The sequence below is a fragment of the Sciurus vulgaris genome (genome assembly GCF_902686455.1).
Source record: "Sciurus vulgaris genome assembly, chromosome: 5".
Lineage (NCBI taxonomy): Eukaryota > Metazoa > Chordata > Mammalia > Rodentia > Sciuridae > Sciurus > Sciurus vulgaris.
The window spans coordinates 171,787,386-171,804,774 of NC_136465.1; the positions used below are offsets into that span (position 1 = coordinate 171,787,386).

Sequence of the window (17,389 nt, forward strand, 5' to 3'; positions counted from 1 at the left end):
CCTATTTAACATAAGAAATTTTTTAGCATAAAATACTCGAGTCTTTGGTGTGGATCCTTTTATCAAAATAATACTGTGCAGTTTTGGAGATAGTATTATTCCTGTTTTGCAAAGGAGGAAACAGTCATGGAAAAGTTAAGTAATATACACAAGGCCTCATAATAAGTGCTGGGTTTGGATTCAAATACAGCCTCCTGACTGCTGAACCCTGCTATGCACTCTAGATAGAGGCAGCCTAGGTCCTTGGCTCAGACACATATTTCACTTCACTAGGGCAAAGCACTCACCAGTTAGTCAGGTACAAGCTGTGCTTTATACATTGGTTCTTCAAATTGCAATCCTAACTTCAAACTGAAAAGTGCTTCAGTGGTACATTTCTGAAACAAATCCCACTAAGTGAACATTTTGTCTGGATTTTCCAGGTGAATCTTGATCAAACTATTAGATGATGGTAATGAATTCCTTTTTTTTTGTAATATTTGTGGGTTGTTTGTTTTAATATGGGGCTGAGGATCATGCCTCACATGTGCTAGGCAAGTGCTCTGCCACTAAGTCACAACCTCAGCCCATGAATTCCTTTTAAAGCATCATCATACGAAAGTCCCCCCACCCCCTTATATAATTATAGAAGTCAGGCAGACAAGGAGATTCATATGGATTTTACCATTTTTTATATTTGGTTAAACAAAATACATCTTTTGTAAACAAACCCAGCACAAGGCCAACAGAAAAAAGGGGAATAAAAGCAAGAGAAAGCCTAGGGTTGCCCCTTATGGGACATCAGGGTCAGGTCTGCTCCCTTCCTTAAAAGAAGTAGGGCTTTTTGCCCTTGGGCATCAGCATGGGTCCCTGTTCCTAAGCACCAGAATTGGATATGAACAGAGAAACCAGCCCTGAAATGTTTAAGCGTCTTTGCATAGCCCACTGGCTCATGGACTCCATGTGCATAGGATTCCTTTGAAGTCCCATTTGCACAGGCCCAAGCAAGATTTGTGGGAACGAGTTTTCTCCTCTTCCCAGGAAATGGCTTACAATCACGGACAGTGCCAATGGACCGAAGGTCCTGCTTGTGATGCTTAATCAGCAAGTTTGGCTGTAACTTCTGGCTGGTGGTAGCTGGAATGTCATTGTGCAGGGGTAGAGAGCTCCCTGTGGTGCCAAGCAGGTCTGGTGTAGAAAATGGTGCAGAAGAGACCACGGCCAGTTGCTGAGAGGGCATAATGTGCAGTAGCCACTTGGGGCCTCTTACTCGGCATAAAAAACGGCCTTGTTGGATTGAAGATACATGTGCAGAAAAAGTGCTGGTGTAAACATGCACTCCAGTCACAGTGGGGAGAAAGCCTCGGCTTCCCCGTTAAACTTGCTCAGGATCCACACGCAAGCCCCGGGCTGGCTCTCCTGGTGGAGAGAAGTCTGACCGGGGGCAGCTCTCACACCTGCCAAGACCTGTGATCATTGAGGACTGGCCAGGTTACCCCTGCCTGCCCACCTGCCTTGAGGCAACCACAGCCACTTTGGTGACACGTGTGGTATTATTTATTTCCCCTCCTTTTGTTTTTCAAAGTTCTAGGAGAAAAGTGGCCTGTAACTATTTCAAGAGGTAGGAGGCAGGTCCATCCTGTCTGATTTTTAAAGGAAACTACAAGATGATGACAAACCCAGGTCCCATAATGTAATGCACACAGCAACCCAATTTGAGGGCTGCTGCTTGTCACTACAGTGATGGGCTCCAAGCCCAGGTCGCCTACCGATTCCAGCGGCTCTTAAAACTTCACAGGACTGGCTAACCCAACACCAAACAAGTAGAATTTCATGTCAAGGGTGGATGTTTCTTCTGATTTTTGCCAGAGTGGGCCGACTAAGAAAACTGCCCCTTTTCCTTATCTTTTGCCCCAGAGCTTCCTAAATCAATGTAGTGAAATGGTGGGGACAAAACTGGAGTGAAGAAAGTCACCCCATGCTTGTTCCGGTTTGGCTTTAGCCACATCCTCTTAGGTTACTGCTGTCTTGCTAGACTTGTGGGATTCAACTGCCTGGCTTGGAATATTCAAGAAATTTTCATTATAAAACTCCAAGGCTGCCATAAACTACCCTCAAAAATGGGGGGAGGGGTGTTAAGGATCGCAGGCAGTGCATGGCACTGCTGCTGGGGTTCTGGAGATGGTTTCCTGAGAGACACTTATGCTCTGGGGTTCTTCAGTCAGTCACTGGGCTTTGCATGTCATCACACTGGTGTGTCATCACACTGGTGCCACAGGAGAGGAAAGTGGAGGCAGCATCTCTGGTGTGCCTGCAGCAGCAGTGAGGACTCCAACAGAACCTGTGTCAGGTCCTCAGAAAGGGGAAAATAAGCTCAGACCCACCTCTCCTTTCCTCTGAAATAAAATGAAGGCTTCAATGGCTTGCCCTAAGCACTCAGCTCCTGCCTGCCTTCCCCAGGCATGGACAATGTGGGGTGGGTCTCGTAATAGTCCACACCTCTGTCCTATTGCACTGGCAAATCTGAAAGGGAAACCCAATGAGATGTTTGGGGAGGTGGCTGGGGCAGACCCACTGCAGAGGCCACAGCACGTCGTGGAAGGCTCGAGGACTGAGGCGAGGGGCAGGTTGGATCTGACTGTGTTACACGTCCGCTCTCCAACTCTGATGGGCTTCTACCTCTTCTGGCACCACCAGCAGGAGTTCACAGTTCTTTCCTCGCAAATGATGTTTTAGAAATTTCCTATGGAAAAAGGAATAGGTAAGAGAAAATGAAATGCTGGTGAACTGCAAATTCCAGTCTCAGGGCCACACATTCACCAGACACCTCATCGTTTATGCCCTTGGCAATCCTAATGCATTCTAGTAGTATCTTCTTGAAGGAGTCCACATTTAGTTACCCCTCAGTCTGTCCAGTTTGAAACCCAATCTGAGTCTGCTCATCCTCATATTACTGCTGAGGATCTGCTTCTGTGAGGAACAGAAGTGCAAAGTACTCTGAAGTGCTTTTGACTGTTTTATGAAAACCAACTTCTTTAGTCCCAGGGCAACTTAACCCTCTGGCTGAATGTTTGTCTTCCTTTCTCTGAACTGGCAATGACTCTGTGCCGGTGGTGCAGGGGGAGAGAATGTTACAACGCCAGCCCCACCAGACCAGGAAGCCAATACGGCAGGCTGTGGTCCCTCTTACCAAGGGATGAAAGTCCTGGTTAAGGCCTTTCCAGCCTGAGACCCTATGATTCCAAGTAAGGCAAAGAGAGGCTCCAGCCACATAAGAATTTCATTTCCTCTGTCAAATAACCAAAGATGAGCTCAACTTCCCAACACAACAAGCCAGAAGCCCAGCAGTCAAGCCACACTGGGGCTTACCTGAGCTCGCTCTCGCCTCCAATCCATTCAGGCATCTTGAGCTTGGAGTCGAGGTTGTAGTAGGCCCCGCCCACCTCTCGAACACAGATCCAGTGCTGCCTTTTGAGAGGCAACTTGAGTGGACCCCAGCACAGGCTGGAGGGCAGATTCATGATGAAGCCCATGACATTTGTGAGAGCAATGACACCAACATCCCTGCAGAAGAGAAATGGTGTCAGGCTCTGAGGCAGTCGACCTTAAGGTCCCAGGCTGTAACAGCACCACCAGTCACCTTGTGACTCATGCCAAGAATCCCCACGCTCAAGGCCTGCACCACGACCTGCCGTTCTCCATGTCAGGCCCGGCTCACTTTACCTGCGCTTGTCCCACCAAACAGCTTCATAACCTTTGGTCTGAAGTGCTGCCATGATGACGTTCACGTCGTAATTTCCATTTCCCAGCATGCTCTTCTTGTGGGGTGTCACCATGGTGTTTGGAGACAACCTACAAATGTGAAAAGATGAAGGTTGAGACTCGCTGGTCTCAATCCCCTGGCCATACACTACCAGAGGAGCAATTTCTGCCAGTACACTGGAATCTGGTTACCCTCTCCCACCCAATTGAGTATAATTTTCCCAGTTTCTACTTAAGTATTCAGTCCCCTGGGATCCTGCTATCCTAGGAATCACCTTTCTTTTTATAGAAAACAAGTCAAGAGGGTTGGGACCTATCTACCTGCCATTTAGAAACTATGTTTACAGACTGGTACAGTGGTGCACACCTGTGATGGAAGTGACTCCGGAGGCTGGGGCAGAAGGATTGTAAGTTTGAGGCCAGCCTGGGCAACTTAGTGGAGCCCTGTCTCAAAATAAAAAAGGGCTGGGGATGTAGCTCAGTGGTAGAGGCCCCTGGGGAAAGTATGTGGGGGAGTGTGTCTATAGTAAAGAAAATGGATACAAAGAATGTTCCATGAATGAGTCTCATGAAATCCCAGCCTACTGCAGTCCTTCTGCAGTCTTCTCTTGCTTATCTTCTTGGCCTGATACAACTTCTTTATTTTATTTTTTATTAATTTTTTTGTGCAGTGTTGGGGATCAAACACAGGGTTTCACACATGCTAGGCAAGTGCTTTACCACTGAACCATACACCCAGCCTGATACAACCCTTTATTTTTTTAACAGTGGAAAAAAAGCAAGTCATGTATTCATTTGCATGGTCAGTAATTATTGTTCCTGCTTTTTATAGTTTAAATACTTTCTATTTAAGGCTTTCACACTTGGCAATCATTAAATACCTAAAGGTGGACAGGGGCCAGACAGGGTGGTAGACACTGGTAATCCCAACAACTTGGGAAGCTGAGGCAAGAGGATCACAAATTTGAGGCCAGCCTCAACAACTTAGCAAAATCCTGTCTCAAACTTTTAAAATGGGCTGGGGATATAGCTCAGTCAGTGGCAGAGGGAGTGTCCCTGGGTTGACTCTTCAGTACTCCCCTGACCAACACACACACAGGCATATAGGGGTCCCTATACATAAATGCATGACCTGGAGCCAGATGTGAGGCAATAAAAAGTAGTAAGGCCCATGCTAAAGTGGAATGCATGAGCTAAAAGCACTCCAAACTGTGCATACAGTACTTGGGGAAAAAAAGTTGGTATTTTTCTGTGCTGGGGATAGAACCCATGGATGCTCTATCATTGAGCTACACCCCTGGTCTTTATTTTAATTTTGAGACAGGGTCTTGCTTGCAAAGTGGTTGAGGCCTGAAACTTGCGATCCCCCTGCCTCAGTCTACGCAGTTGCTGGGATTACATGTATGCACACCACACTGGGCTCGGAAAAGGCCATTTTGAAGGGAGGGTCTGTGTGCCTTTGACCCTCCTGTGAAAGGGAAGAAGGGAAATGTGGTGAGTTCCTCAGGACAGGAGCAGAGGAGAGGTACCCAGGAGCTGCCAGGTGCCATCTCCAGAAGAGTCCAGACTTGAGTCAAGGACGTCAACCCACACCCCTCAACCCCTTTTTTTTCCCCCCTGTGGTGCTGGGGATCAAACCCAGGGCCTGGCACATGCAAGGCCGCAGTCTCAGAGCCCCTTCCTGATAACTTCCAAACCAAAGGCCTACTGCTGCCACTGCATAAAGCCCTCCAGCCATGCCCCAAGCACACAATGTGACCTAAACTACCCTGGCTGACTAGGCCTCAGGATCCTGCTGACCTCTGCTCTCACCTCGTCACCCTCCTCAGGACCTCTTTTTATTCCTTGAATACACAAGGTTCTTCCTCACTTGACGCTCTCTCTCTGTCCCTGTCTGCGATGTTCTTCCCTGAGCTCTTCACTGGCTTTGCTCATTATTTGGTCTTAAATGGAACTGTCAGAGAGCGGCCTTTCTGACCACCCAACCTTAAGTTTCTCCCTGTTAATTCTGCTCGGCCGCTCTGGTTTACCTCTAGCCCCTGTCGGTGCAGAACACCTCTTCTCACTTCCTGTTTCTCTACCAGAGCGACAGCAGGAGGCTTGGCCATCCCGTCAACGCTGAATGCCCAGGGCCCACAGGGTGGGGCACACACGAGATGCTCGAGGAGTGTTTGTTGAAATGTTCTGCTCATTTCTGTTGTTCTTTCAATCTCTTCCTATCTAATTACTAGAAAACTCTAAAAAGGACTTACCTGCTTACCTTCAGAGCTAGCAAAGATGGGGAAATCCAAGAACACCACACCCCATTCTGTACCAAACTGCTTTACCTGCAGTAACAATCCCCATACTGAAACCCACACTAAGCACTCTCAAAGGTGCTTCAATACGTGTCTCTCTCAATCCTCACAGTAGACTATGAGGGGACAAATTATTTCTAAGTCGTGAGAAAATGAGTGATCCCTGTGCCAATCTTCACCTTGAGCCTCCAGAAAAGAGGGCTACATAATATGCTTCAGTTCCCAGAGCTGACTGCACAGACATCTGTCCTGAGGGGCAACTTTCAGGTTCCGCGTTCCAGGGATTTCTCGTCAGCCTTCGTCTTTTACCTGAGATTTCTCTTCTGTCTACTTCCTCCATCTCTCCTTAACGGCAGACCCCTTGCCACACACCTGGATTTCTTTTCCTTTTTAGTACTAGGATGACATGACAGTCATCAGCTAGGCAAGCACTCTACCACTGAGCTACATCTTCACTCCTTTAGTTTAAGACAGGATCTTGCCAAGTCGCCCAGGCTGGCCTCAAACCTATGATTCTCCCAAGTGGCTGGTATTACAGGTGTGCACCACAGCACAGGCTACACGGGGACTTTTGAAACAGGTTCCAAACTGATCTCCGTGCTTATACACACTCCTTCCACCGATTCAGCCTGTACGTTCCTGCCACATTCACCTCTTACATATGGACTAGCTGTGCACAGTGGCACATGCCTATAACCCTGTGACTTGGGTGGCTCACATTGAGGCAGGAGGATCACAAGTTTGAGGCCAGCCTTAGCAACTTAATGAGTCCCTAAGCAACACAGCAAGACCCTGTCCCCAAACAAAAAATAAAAAGAGCTGGGGATGTGGCTCAGTGGTTAAGTGCCCCTGGGTTCAATCCCTGGTACCAAAAAAAAAAGAAAAAAAAAAAAACACAACCTTACATATGAACTTACAGTGGGGCCAACCACCTGGGCGGCCACCTCCCAATCTCCCAGCCCTACTCAGCCGGCTGTTCCCTTCTCATGAGGCTTAGTACATCTCTACTACCATGAGCGAGCGCGTGGCCTCTACTCTTCTCTCCTGCTTCTGATTCTAAGCCAAATCCCATAGCTTCTTCAAGCACAAGCTCACATCCTATCTCTTTCATAGAACCTTTTTTCCCCCAGGGGTATGGGATACTGGGGAGCTAACCCAGGGGCACTTTACCCAGCTCTTTTTATTTTATTTTGAGACAGGGTCTCACTAAGTTCCTGAGGGTCTCACTAAGTTGCTAAGGGCCACATTAAGTTTCTGAGGCTGGTCTTGAATTTGCAATCCTCCTGCCTTGCCTCATGAGTCACTGGGATTACAGGTAGGGCCAACAGTGCCAGCAATTGCCACACTTTTAAATATGGCCCTTCCACCTGGGCAGGGGTTTTCAAATGGAGAGGTTGGAGTACTTGTCCTTTGTGGTAGAGAAGGCTGTTTTTTCGCCAGTACCCCTATTCTCTTTGTTCCTTCCATCTTTCTTTAGTTCCCCCCACCAAGCCAGCTGTCATCTAGTTACACTTAGCTATTCGTATTTGCTAACTACAAACTGAAAAACTGGATCACTGAAAAACTGGGATCAATCTGATGAAAATGTTTGAGGTCTGAGCACCTCCAAGACCACCTGACAAAGCTGCCACTTAATGATTTCACCTTTCTGACTCTTCTTTTTCAAAGCATGGATACATACGAGGTCAAAAACCCTCATCTATATAGATACGAACTGATGACGCTTGCGCCCCCCACCCCGTCTCTGGTCTTCTCTCCTGGCCAAACCTCCGTGACACCTGACTTTTCCTTGGCCCCTTGTTGCTGACCAGCCATTAGCTCCGTTCCACATTCCTATTCATTTGTATTCCAAGCATGAGTCATTTCATATCCACGACTCTATTCAAACTCCACCCTGCTGTTTTTGTATTTCTTCTCTTCTATCTGGCTAAAATTCAACTGCTAGGATGAGCTTCCTTTCAAAAAATAGCACTTATTGACATTTTTCTCCCATTTCTACCACTTCATCAGATACATCTTCAAACCAGCATAGAACTTTAGATCTAAGAACTTAAAGTTACCTAGTTAAACCTGCTAGTTTTCCCTCCCTTTGCCTCAAGATATAAGGTGATCACCTCTTCGTGTTTAAATTGCTGTGAATTCCATGGTTCTCACTTCAGTCTGTTCTCAAGGCCTGCTCAGTACAGCTCCAAAATGTCCTGCTCAGCTCGTTTTCTCTCAGGGGCTTGCAGTGCCTGGCACACTGCAGGAAGCTAATCAATGTTTGTTTTAAAAATTCCATCTTCTTTCCTTCACCTTTTCTCCCTTTGCTTTTTCTCTGGATTCCTTCCACACTTCTGTTTCTCTCCTGATGGAATCTTTCCATACAGAATACTCCGTACACAATTCCCCCTCCCCGACCTCTTTTACATACTGCTTTGCTTTCGCTGAGGTGGATCTTTTTTTTTTCAATATTTTTTTAATTGTAGATGGACACAATACCTTTATTTTATTTATTTATCTTTATGTGGTGCTAAGGATCGAACCCAGGGCCTCAGATGTACTAGGCAAGCACTCTACCACTGAGCTACAACCCCAGCCCCAATCTTTTTTTTTTTTTAAGGTGGATTTTTATACTGTACTGACAGGGAACTGAGAGGTGCAGTATAATTTGCAAAATCTTCAAAAAAGAAGAGGACTCTGGTTCCATGTGGATGTTTAGCAAGTATCAAGCATCCTTGTATTCAGGGAAAACAGCTGAAAGACTGCTCAGCTGCAAGCACTTGAGGATCACAGTCCAGACCCACAGCCCCACTTACTAGCAGGCGAACAGCTCTGGTGCCAGGACAGCTCTGACAAGTCTTACCAGAATGAAGCACGCAGCTAAAGCAGTTAGGAGACAGACCCCGGAACCACTAGCTTGGGTCCAAATCCAGCCATTAATATCTTTGTGAACTATCTGTGCCAATTTTCTCAGCTGGAAAAACGGAAAATAAAGCCTACCTCCCAAGATCAGTGTGAGCAGTGAACTAACCCAAGGGAAGCCCTCAGAACAGGGCTTCAGGGAGTTCACACATTAGCGAGCTCATGATACTCCTCTTATCCAACCAGAAATCAAATTTATAGCCGGGCACAGTGGCGCACACCTGTAATCCCAGTGGCTTGGGAGGCTGAGACAGGAGGATTGCGAGTTTAAAGCCAGCCTCAGCAAAAGTGAAGTGCTAAGCAACTCAGTGAGACCCTGTCTCTAAAGAAAATAGAGTTGGGGATGTGGCTCAGTGGTCAAATGCCCCTAAGTTCAATTCCTGGTACCAAAAAAAAAAAAAAAAGAAGAAGTCAAATTTATATAAGTAAATATACCTGAATATGACTACATTCACAGAATTGCTAAAAAAAATTTTTAGTTGGAGATGGACATCATAACTTTATTTTTTTAATGTGGTACTGAGGATCAAACCCAGTGTCTCACACATGCTAGGCAGGCACTCTACCGCTGAGCCACAACCCCAGTCCACATTCACAAAATTTTATATCTGATATTCACTAATGGGAAAACTTGGCAAATTCCTAAAATGAGTTCTAGTTTCCTAGGATCACTGCTAATACAGTTTTGGGATTGGCAATACACATCATGAAGCACCAAGCATGCTCAGGTAGTCCCTGTGAATCTTCCTTCTCCCTACTTTTGGAGTAGAAAACAATTTGCAGGGCTGGGGAGATAGCTCAGTTGGTAGAGTGCTTGCCTTGCAAGCACAAGGCCCTGGGTTCAATCCCCAGTACTGCAAAAAAAAAAAAAAAAAAAAAAAAAAAGAAAACAATTTGCAAATAATCCAAGTAGGAACAGAAGAAATATCAATAGCTGCCAAAAGAAATCAATTCAGTGGATTGGGTCCTCCTTTATGTCGCATGACTTGGTGATAAGAGATACATTACCTTACTTCCCAGGTGAACTCTTCTTGGTGCCAGATAATGGTCATGATGCAGACACATCTGGTCTACTAAGGTGAAGGCACTACTTTGGCATTGGAAAATAATTTGAATTAACATTCTTTTAAGAGAATGCCTGTGATTCTTTCAGGGTAAATGATCCACAAATCACTGCAAACTGGTTGATTCTAGCTATCATTCAGGGTCCAATGCTGTAGTCATTTCCTACATAAGTGAAGGGAATCAAAAAAGGATCCTCTGGAACTACACTGAATATACTTCTGGAACTATACTGAATATTCTTCTCTGGAAGAATTCTTGAGCTGCCAGGCATGGTAGTGCACACCTGTAATCCAGCAACTCGGGAGGCTGAGGTATAAGGATTGCAAGTTGGAGGCCAGCCTCAAGAACTTAGCCAGACTCTGCCTCAAAATAAAAAATAAAAACAAATGGCAACAAAGCTTAATGGTACAATGCGCCTGGATTCAATTCCCAGTACAAAAAAAAAAGAATTCTTAAGCTTTCCCTGCCTTGAGGATTGAGTAAGGGTAGCCTCTTTGACTGATTAGATAGGCTCACTGCCAATGGACTGCAGATGTGCTGCCATGTCCATCTAGACACTGAAGAACTAATTCTCAAACCCTTTAGTATAAGAATTCAGAAAATCAAAGCAAAGAGCAAAAAGCTGAACTTCTATCCACTCACAGCATTTAAATAGGTAAGAAAGGTCATCTATGTCCAGTGCAGTGGTGCATGCCAGTAATCCCAGTGACTTGGGAGGGTGAGGCAGGAGGAGGTAAGTTCAAAGCCAGCCTCAACAACTTAGCAAGACCCTGTCTCTAATAAATAAAGGGCTGGGGATGTGGCTCAGTGGTTAAGCACCCCTACGTTCAATAACTGGTACATAAAGAAAGAAAGAAAGGCCACCTAGGATAAAGTAGAAAGGGGAGAGATCTGAAGTCAGCTTCAAATATTAGCTTTGCTACTTAGAAGCTACTTAGACAACTTACCTGACCTTTCTTCCTGTTTCTATATCAGTAAAACAAACTGTTCAGAGGTAGCCACCCAAACAATGCATGAAAAGCATCAATGCCAGCACATGGCCTCACAGAAAAGCTGGAGCACAGTATGCACACCACTGGTGACAGGTGACTGAATGTAGACACATCTTGTCCCCCTTCTACATGGTAAACTCCTTAGTGGCAGGACTTGAGGAGGCCGCATTCCAGCCCAGCAGTCAACAGCAAAGAGAGAAACCTGACTTCAACCCTGGCTCCAGTGTTTGCTATCCGTCACATCACTGAACTTCCCTGAGCCTGCCTTCATTGATAAAATGGAAATAACACACATAACATGGATTCCACAGGGTTGTTGAGCAGATCACTTGAGATAACACAACTAAGGCTATTCCAGGGTAGGTGGCACATACACGGTAGTGATTCTCTTTCCCAGTCCTGCATCCCCTTATGCCTACTGACAGCATCTAGCTAATAATACCTGTAGGTCTGAAGGCTTAAGCACCGAGATGCCCCACCCACACAAATTCAGAAATACCAGTGAGTAGTAGGATGCCAAGAAGGGGTGCCCTACCTCTGGAAAATCTCTTGCAACGTTTCCCGCGTGAAGGCGTTGCTGTCCTGGAAGACATTATTGAGGGCATGGAGGGCACAAAGCTCCCTGCGCTGTTTCTCATGGTAGATTTGTGGGGGTGCTGCCTGGGGCAGCTCCAAGGATTCGGATTTGGCCTTGTCTCCTTTCCATGGCACGCAACTCATGTTTTTCGTTTGAGGTTCCAGAGAGGGCTGAAAACACCCACTCTTCCCTCCTGAGGAAGATGTAAACTTCTCAGTCTTGTCAGGATTCCTGAGGTCCACCTATTCTCTGGTGTCCATGGTTTATGCTTTGACACTAGGAGAAAAGACTGGACTCAAAAGTGGGGAAAAGCCACCTCTTCTCTCTTCTCAATAGAAAAGTAGTTTTTGGATTAGTTTATTTCACCGCCACTGTCAAAGTGCAGGATTAAAAAAAAAAAAAATCATATAAAATGTAAGATTCTGTTGCCCTTCCCCCGCCCCCCAAAAAACACTATTTCCTTGCTGTATTTTCTTTCCTCTCTGAATGCCACCAGGCCTCAATGCAGGAAGACCAAAAACAATCGGTCACATCGTTCCTTTTCTTCCATTTCTTTAGAATCGCGACGCCACAGATTCTGGAGACAAGGCCTAGGTGGTGGATAAAACGCACGAGTGGAGCGGCTAGCGAGGGCCGGCCGGCGGGGGATCGCGGGTCGCGCTGGGGCCTCGGGGGCCGCCCTCCATCCTCGCGGGCGCGGCGGCGCGGCGGGCACGGCTCGTCGGGAAGCGCGGACTCTCGTCCTCCCGCCGCAGCCTGCGGAGGAGACAACTCTGGTCAGCTCCGCCTGGCGGGCGGGCTGGCCCGGGAAGGGGCGCGGCGGGCCCGGCCCCTGCCCGCGGGACGGTCCTGCGCTGCGCCGGGCAGGCCCGGAGGGGTGGGGCCGGACACTCGCCTCGCCCTCCGGGCCCCGGGCCCACCCGGCTCGCCGCCGGCCCCGACCTCCCCGCCCGTCACGTGCAAGCCCGGGCGCCCTCCCGCCGCGCCCCCGACCCGGCTCTCTGCCGCACCCGGACAGCTTGGGTTCGCGCCACGGGTCGCCCCTCTCCGTCGCGGGCCGCCACCTAGAGCTGCTAGCCGCCACCTGGGCCGCGCGCGGGCGGGCGCGCGCACCTGAGCCCGACGTCAGCGCCCCTCGCCCGGCGCGCGCTCCGGAAACGCCCTCCGCGCCGTCCCCGCCCTCCCCGCCGCGGCGTCACGCCTGACGTCATCCTGACGTCATCGGCGCCCGCTCTGGAGCCGCGGGTGCAGCGCGTTCGCGGGCGAGTCCGGCTGTGCGGAGCCGTCCGCGGCTTTGTGAGGCTGGCGTGCCGCAGGGTGCGGGGATGCAGGCCCGGGAGCCGGGTGGAGGGCCGGTGTCCGGCTTCGGCGCAGCCCCGCCCCAGGCTCAGAGTCCCGCCTCGTCGCCGTCCCCTCTGGGGCGGCGACCGGGCCCGCAGCCACAGGCGGCCCTGCCCACCCCTCCCGTCTATGGGCAAAGTGCTTCCTCGGACCTGGACTGCAGTTCCTGCGCCGACCGTTTTTTTTGTTTGCCTGGCGCTCCTTGGACCAGGTGATTTCAAAACACCTTACTGACGCGGTCGCGCGCGAATCTCTTGGTTGGAGGGCCCGACCGCCCTGAACGCATCAGGAGCACCGAGGACGTGCGCCCCGCCGGGAGTCGCATTTCAAGTGAAAAGGAGAATCCTGTTTCAGTTCCTTGGTGTCGTGTTTCGATTCTCGCCACACTTATGGTGTCCATGGGCTCTGGGCGCTTTCTCAGGGTCCAGCTGAGCAATTGTGCGTGTTAGAAGGCAAGTGTCTTGCAGACCCACGTGGGTTTAGTTTTTTCCCTGTTTACTCCTAGGGCTTGAGAAAGACGTCATTTATCCACCGTGGCTGCTGGCCCTTTGAATTTTTTGTTTAGGAAAAGAAAATGGGTAAAACAATGAAGAAGAAATTGCGCATCTAATGCAGGTTTTTGTTTTGACCCTGCTTCAACACAACTCCCAAGACCCTTCCACTGAATAGTGTTAACATGACTTTGAGCGTGGTACCTCTCTCTATTCAGACTACTTTTGAGTTATCTTAAATTTTTGTGATTTGTAAGGGGCCTAAAGGTTATGGCACATTTTGAGGGTTTGCTGTGCAGCAGGCACCACCTTAAGTGCTTTACATGTATTAACCCATTTCCTGCCAATTATCCTACTACGTACTTCGGACTTAGGAGAAAACTGAAGCTCAGAGAAGTTCATTAAGTTACTGGAGGTCACCCAAGTTTGTCTTGGATTCAGGATTTGAACCTAGGCTAACCTATCTTCAGAAAGAGGGTATAAAGATGGATAGGGAATTCCCTCTAAAATGTTATTTTAGACTTTCCCATTCAGTTCATGAAGCATCTGTTCTGAGATTATCTTTTCTGGGCAAAGTCCTATAGTGGGAAGGGCATGTTTTTCAGTCTGATATCAGGTGTCAGCACATTCCAAACTCCAACTTTCTGAGGAGTCAGTTGGTAAGATGCTACATGTCAATCTCAGCAATGCAATTAATAAACACAGCACCTTTGGTCACTAAAATGTGGAACCCCACCACCACCACCCACCAAGAAACCAGTCAATCAGTTGTGCAGTAGACACCGGGTGAACATCCTTGATTCAGTTGGTTGGGTTTTGGTTTTTTTTTTTTTTTTTTTTTTTTTGGGGGGGGGGGGGGCTGGGGATTGAATCCAGGGGGCTTCACCACTGAGCCACACCCAGACTTTTTTATATTTTTATTCAGAGACAGTGTCTTGCTGAGTTGCTTTGCACCTCACTAAGTTTCTAAAGCTTGCTTTGAACTGAAGATCCTCCTGCCCCAGCCTCCCAACCCACTGGGATTATAGGCATGCACTACTGGCCTGGCAATTCAGTTGGATTCTGACAGTACTGAGATAGCTCAGATGCTCCAGGTTAAGGGCCGTGTTCTACCAAACTGCCTCTCACTTTCAGATACCAGATGCAAGTCTGGGCCTCTGGAACTTTGGCGGACCAACTCTATAAATCAAGGTTCCCCTAAGTTTCTCTTGGTCTAATTAATTTGCTAGAGCAACTCAGAGACAAGGAAACTCCTAAGTTTGCCAGTTTATTATAGAGGCTACTACAGAATATACAAATGAACAGATGGAAGAGACTGGCACCAAGGTGTGTGTGGGAAGGGCGTGGAGCTGCCAGTCCTCTCTGGGCGTACTACCCTTGAGAGACCTCCATGTGTTTAGCTCTCTGGAAGCCCCCCAGACTTGGTCCTTTTCTGGTTTTATGGAAACTTTATTATTTAGGTTTGATTAAATAATTGGCCATTGATGATCAACTGAAACTTCAATCTCTCTTTGTTCCCCCCAAATTGGGGGGTGGACTGAACTTTCAATCCTTTGCTCTTGTCTTGGTCTTTCTGTAACCAGTCCCTGTCAGTTGATTTACTAGCCTACAAAAAAAAATCATTAGTCACTGCTAATTGCTATGGCACACAACAATAATCTCAGAGATTTAGGAAGCTGAGGAAGGAGGATTGCAAGTTTGAGGCCAGACTTGGCAATGTAATAAGACCCTGTCTCAAAGAGGGCTGGGGATGGGGCTCAGTGGTTGAGTGTCCCTGGGTCCAGTCTTCAGTATGACAAAACAAAAACAAAAACAAAAAACTTGGGAGATGCCAATGATTCAGGAACTTTATGACAGAAATTGCAATGAAGATTAAATAATACACATTTAACATTAGCACAATCAATTATACAATATAGTGCCTTAATATTCATTTTTTGTTCATTTTGTGATACCGGGGATTGACACTGAGCTATACTAGCAATGCTCTTTATTTATTTATTTTTTCTTTGTGGTGCTGGGGATTGAACCCAGGGCCTTGTGCATGCAAGGCAGACACTCTACCAACTGGGCTACATCCCCAGCTCACTACCAATGGTTTTATTTTTTATTTTGATACAGGGTCACACTTAAGTTATCCAGGCTTGCCTCAAATTTGAGATCCTTCTACCTCAACCTTCTGAATCACTGGGAATACAGGCATTTGTTACCATGCCTGGCAATATTTAGCTTTGCTAACAAACTAAAGATTTTAATATTTTGGGACCAGATAGAGTTGTAGGATGGTGGTGAGCAATTTGGCCAGGAAAAAGAAAAAAGCACATTAAAGGAAATATTAAATGACTTCTTGTTCCAGATCCCCAGTTATGTTTGTACAAACAAGACTTGATGATACCTAGTTGAAAACAGGAACTAGAAGAGACTCTTTCAAGGTAGATAGATCCCTGCAACTAAGAAGGCTGCTTCTGAAACATCTTCTAAACTTCCTCATGCTGAGAATAAAAAAATGTCCTTATACTGAGTACAGATCCCCAAGGAAATTAAAACTGACATATTCTCTGGATAACTAGATTTCACAGACCCCTTCCGCACCCCACCTGCACTACTGGAAATGGAACCCAGGGCCTTTCGCGTCTAGGCGAGCACTCTACCCCCAGCTCTAGCTAAACCTACAATGTAGTGTCTATTTCCTGCCTTTCGTTCCACTGTGCCTCTAGGTCCCTGGAAGAGGGAGACTGGAGGCAGAAAAAGCTTGTTTATCTTCCTCAAAGCTAGTTTTGAGTAAACCTATTTTCCTTGCCAACCCAAATCTCTACCAATTTTTTTTTTTTTTTTTGTACTGAGGATTGAACTCAGGGGTGCTTAACCATTGAGCCATATCCCCAGACCTTTTTATTTTATTTATTTATTTATTTATTTATTTTTGAGATAGGGTCTCACTAAGTTGCTTAGGGCCTGACTAAATTACTCATCTGGCCTCGAACTTGCAATCCTCCTGCCTCAGCCTCCCTAGCTGCTGGGATTACAGGTGTTCTCAAAGTTACATTTTAAACTCTGTCCCTTGCCCATTAAATCTTGGGATCCAGACTCTAAAACTGGAGTGCCTTCTCAAATGAGTGTTCTTCCTTATCTACTGCTTAGGATGAAGGACCAAGTCCAGCCAGTATCATTAGATCTTGGTTAATCCCTCATTTCACCTACCAGTGAAATTCTAGGGTTTTCAGATGTTTTAAACAGAAATTTAAGATATTAAAATTGGTGTATTTTGGATGGCATTTTGGATTGGGGCTTTTCACAACTGATGACATCGGAAAAATAATCTGAAGGAAACTACCTTAACAGACCCTAGATCATGGCATAGCTCTTCACCAGAAGTGTCGGGAGGTGTTTTGGCTTATATTTCCCCGCTTGCCTTTGCTTTGTTTGTGTGATTGCTCTCTAGGCATAGGCGATGAACGGAGAATTTTCCCCAAAGGTCAGCGTTTTTGTTTTTGTTCTTGTTTTCCCTCTGGGCGGTACTAGGAATTGAACCCACAGGCGCTCTACCACTGAGCTACATCTCCGGACTTTTTTTTTTCTTCCAATATTTGTTTTGAGACAGGGTCTCGCTAAATTGCTGAGGTGGGCCTCGAACTTGAGATCCTGCTGCTTCAGTCTCCCGAAGCGCCGGAATCACAGGCGGACGCCACCGTGCCCAGCAGGGTCAGCGTTTAACTAATTGCCTCACTGGCTGCTACAGCATCACAACTCTTGGAATAAACAGCATCGATTCTACTATTAAATTTGCCTGGAGCACGCCAGCACGTCAGCCACCGTGCTCCAGCGACTGCCTCAGTCACTGGATGGAGTGGGAGGCTCGTTTTCAGTTTACTATCTCCCTGAGCCGCAGCCCGAGGCGCGGGACCCACGGAGGACTGGATTGGGTCTGGTCCCTGTCTATCACTGGAGACTCTCTGCGGCGACTGGTTTGCAGTAGGGTTT

At 47.3% G+C, this 17,389-nt stretch overlaps 1 protein-coding gene across 1 annotated transcript; it reads right to left on the reverse strand.

Moving 5' to 3' along the window:
- Positions 1–654: 654 nt before the first annotated feature.
- On the reverse strand, positions 655–12,515 carry JOSD1 (Josephin domain containing 1). Its single transcript, XM_079140765.1, has 4 exons — positions 11,535–12,515; positions 3,703–3,831; positions 3,349–3,543; positions 655–2,722 (listed from the first exon to the last, which is right to left on the reverse strand). Exons 1-4 carry the CDS (start codon positions 11,717–11,719, stop codon positions 2,623–2,625), a joined length of 609 nt encoding a protein of 202 aa, XP_078996891.1. The 5' UTR covers positions 11,720–12,515; the 3' UTR covers positions 655–2,622.
- Positions 12,516–17,389: the final 4,874 nt, after the last annotated feature.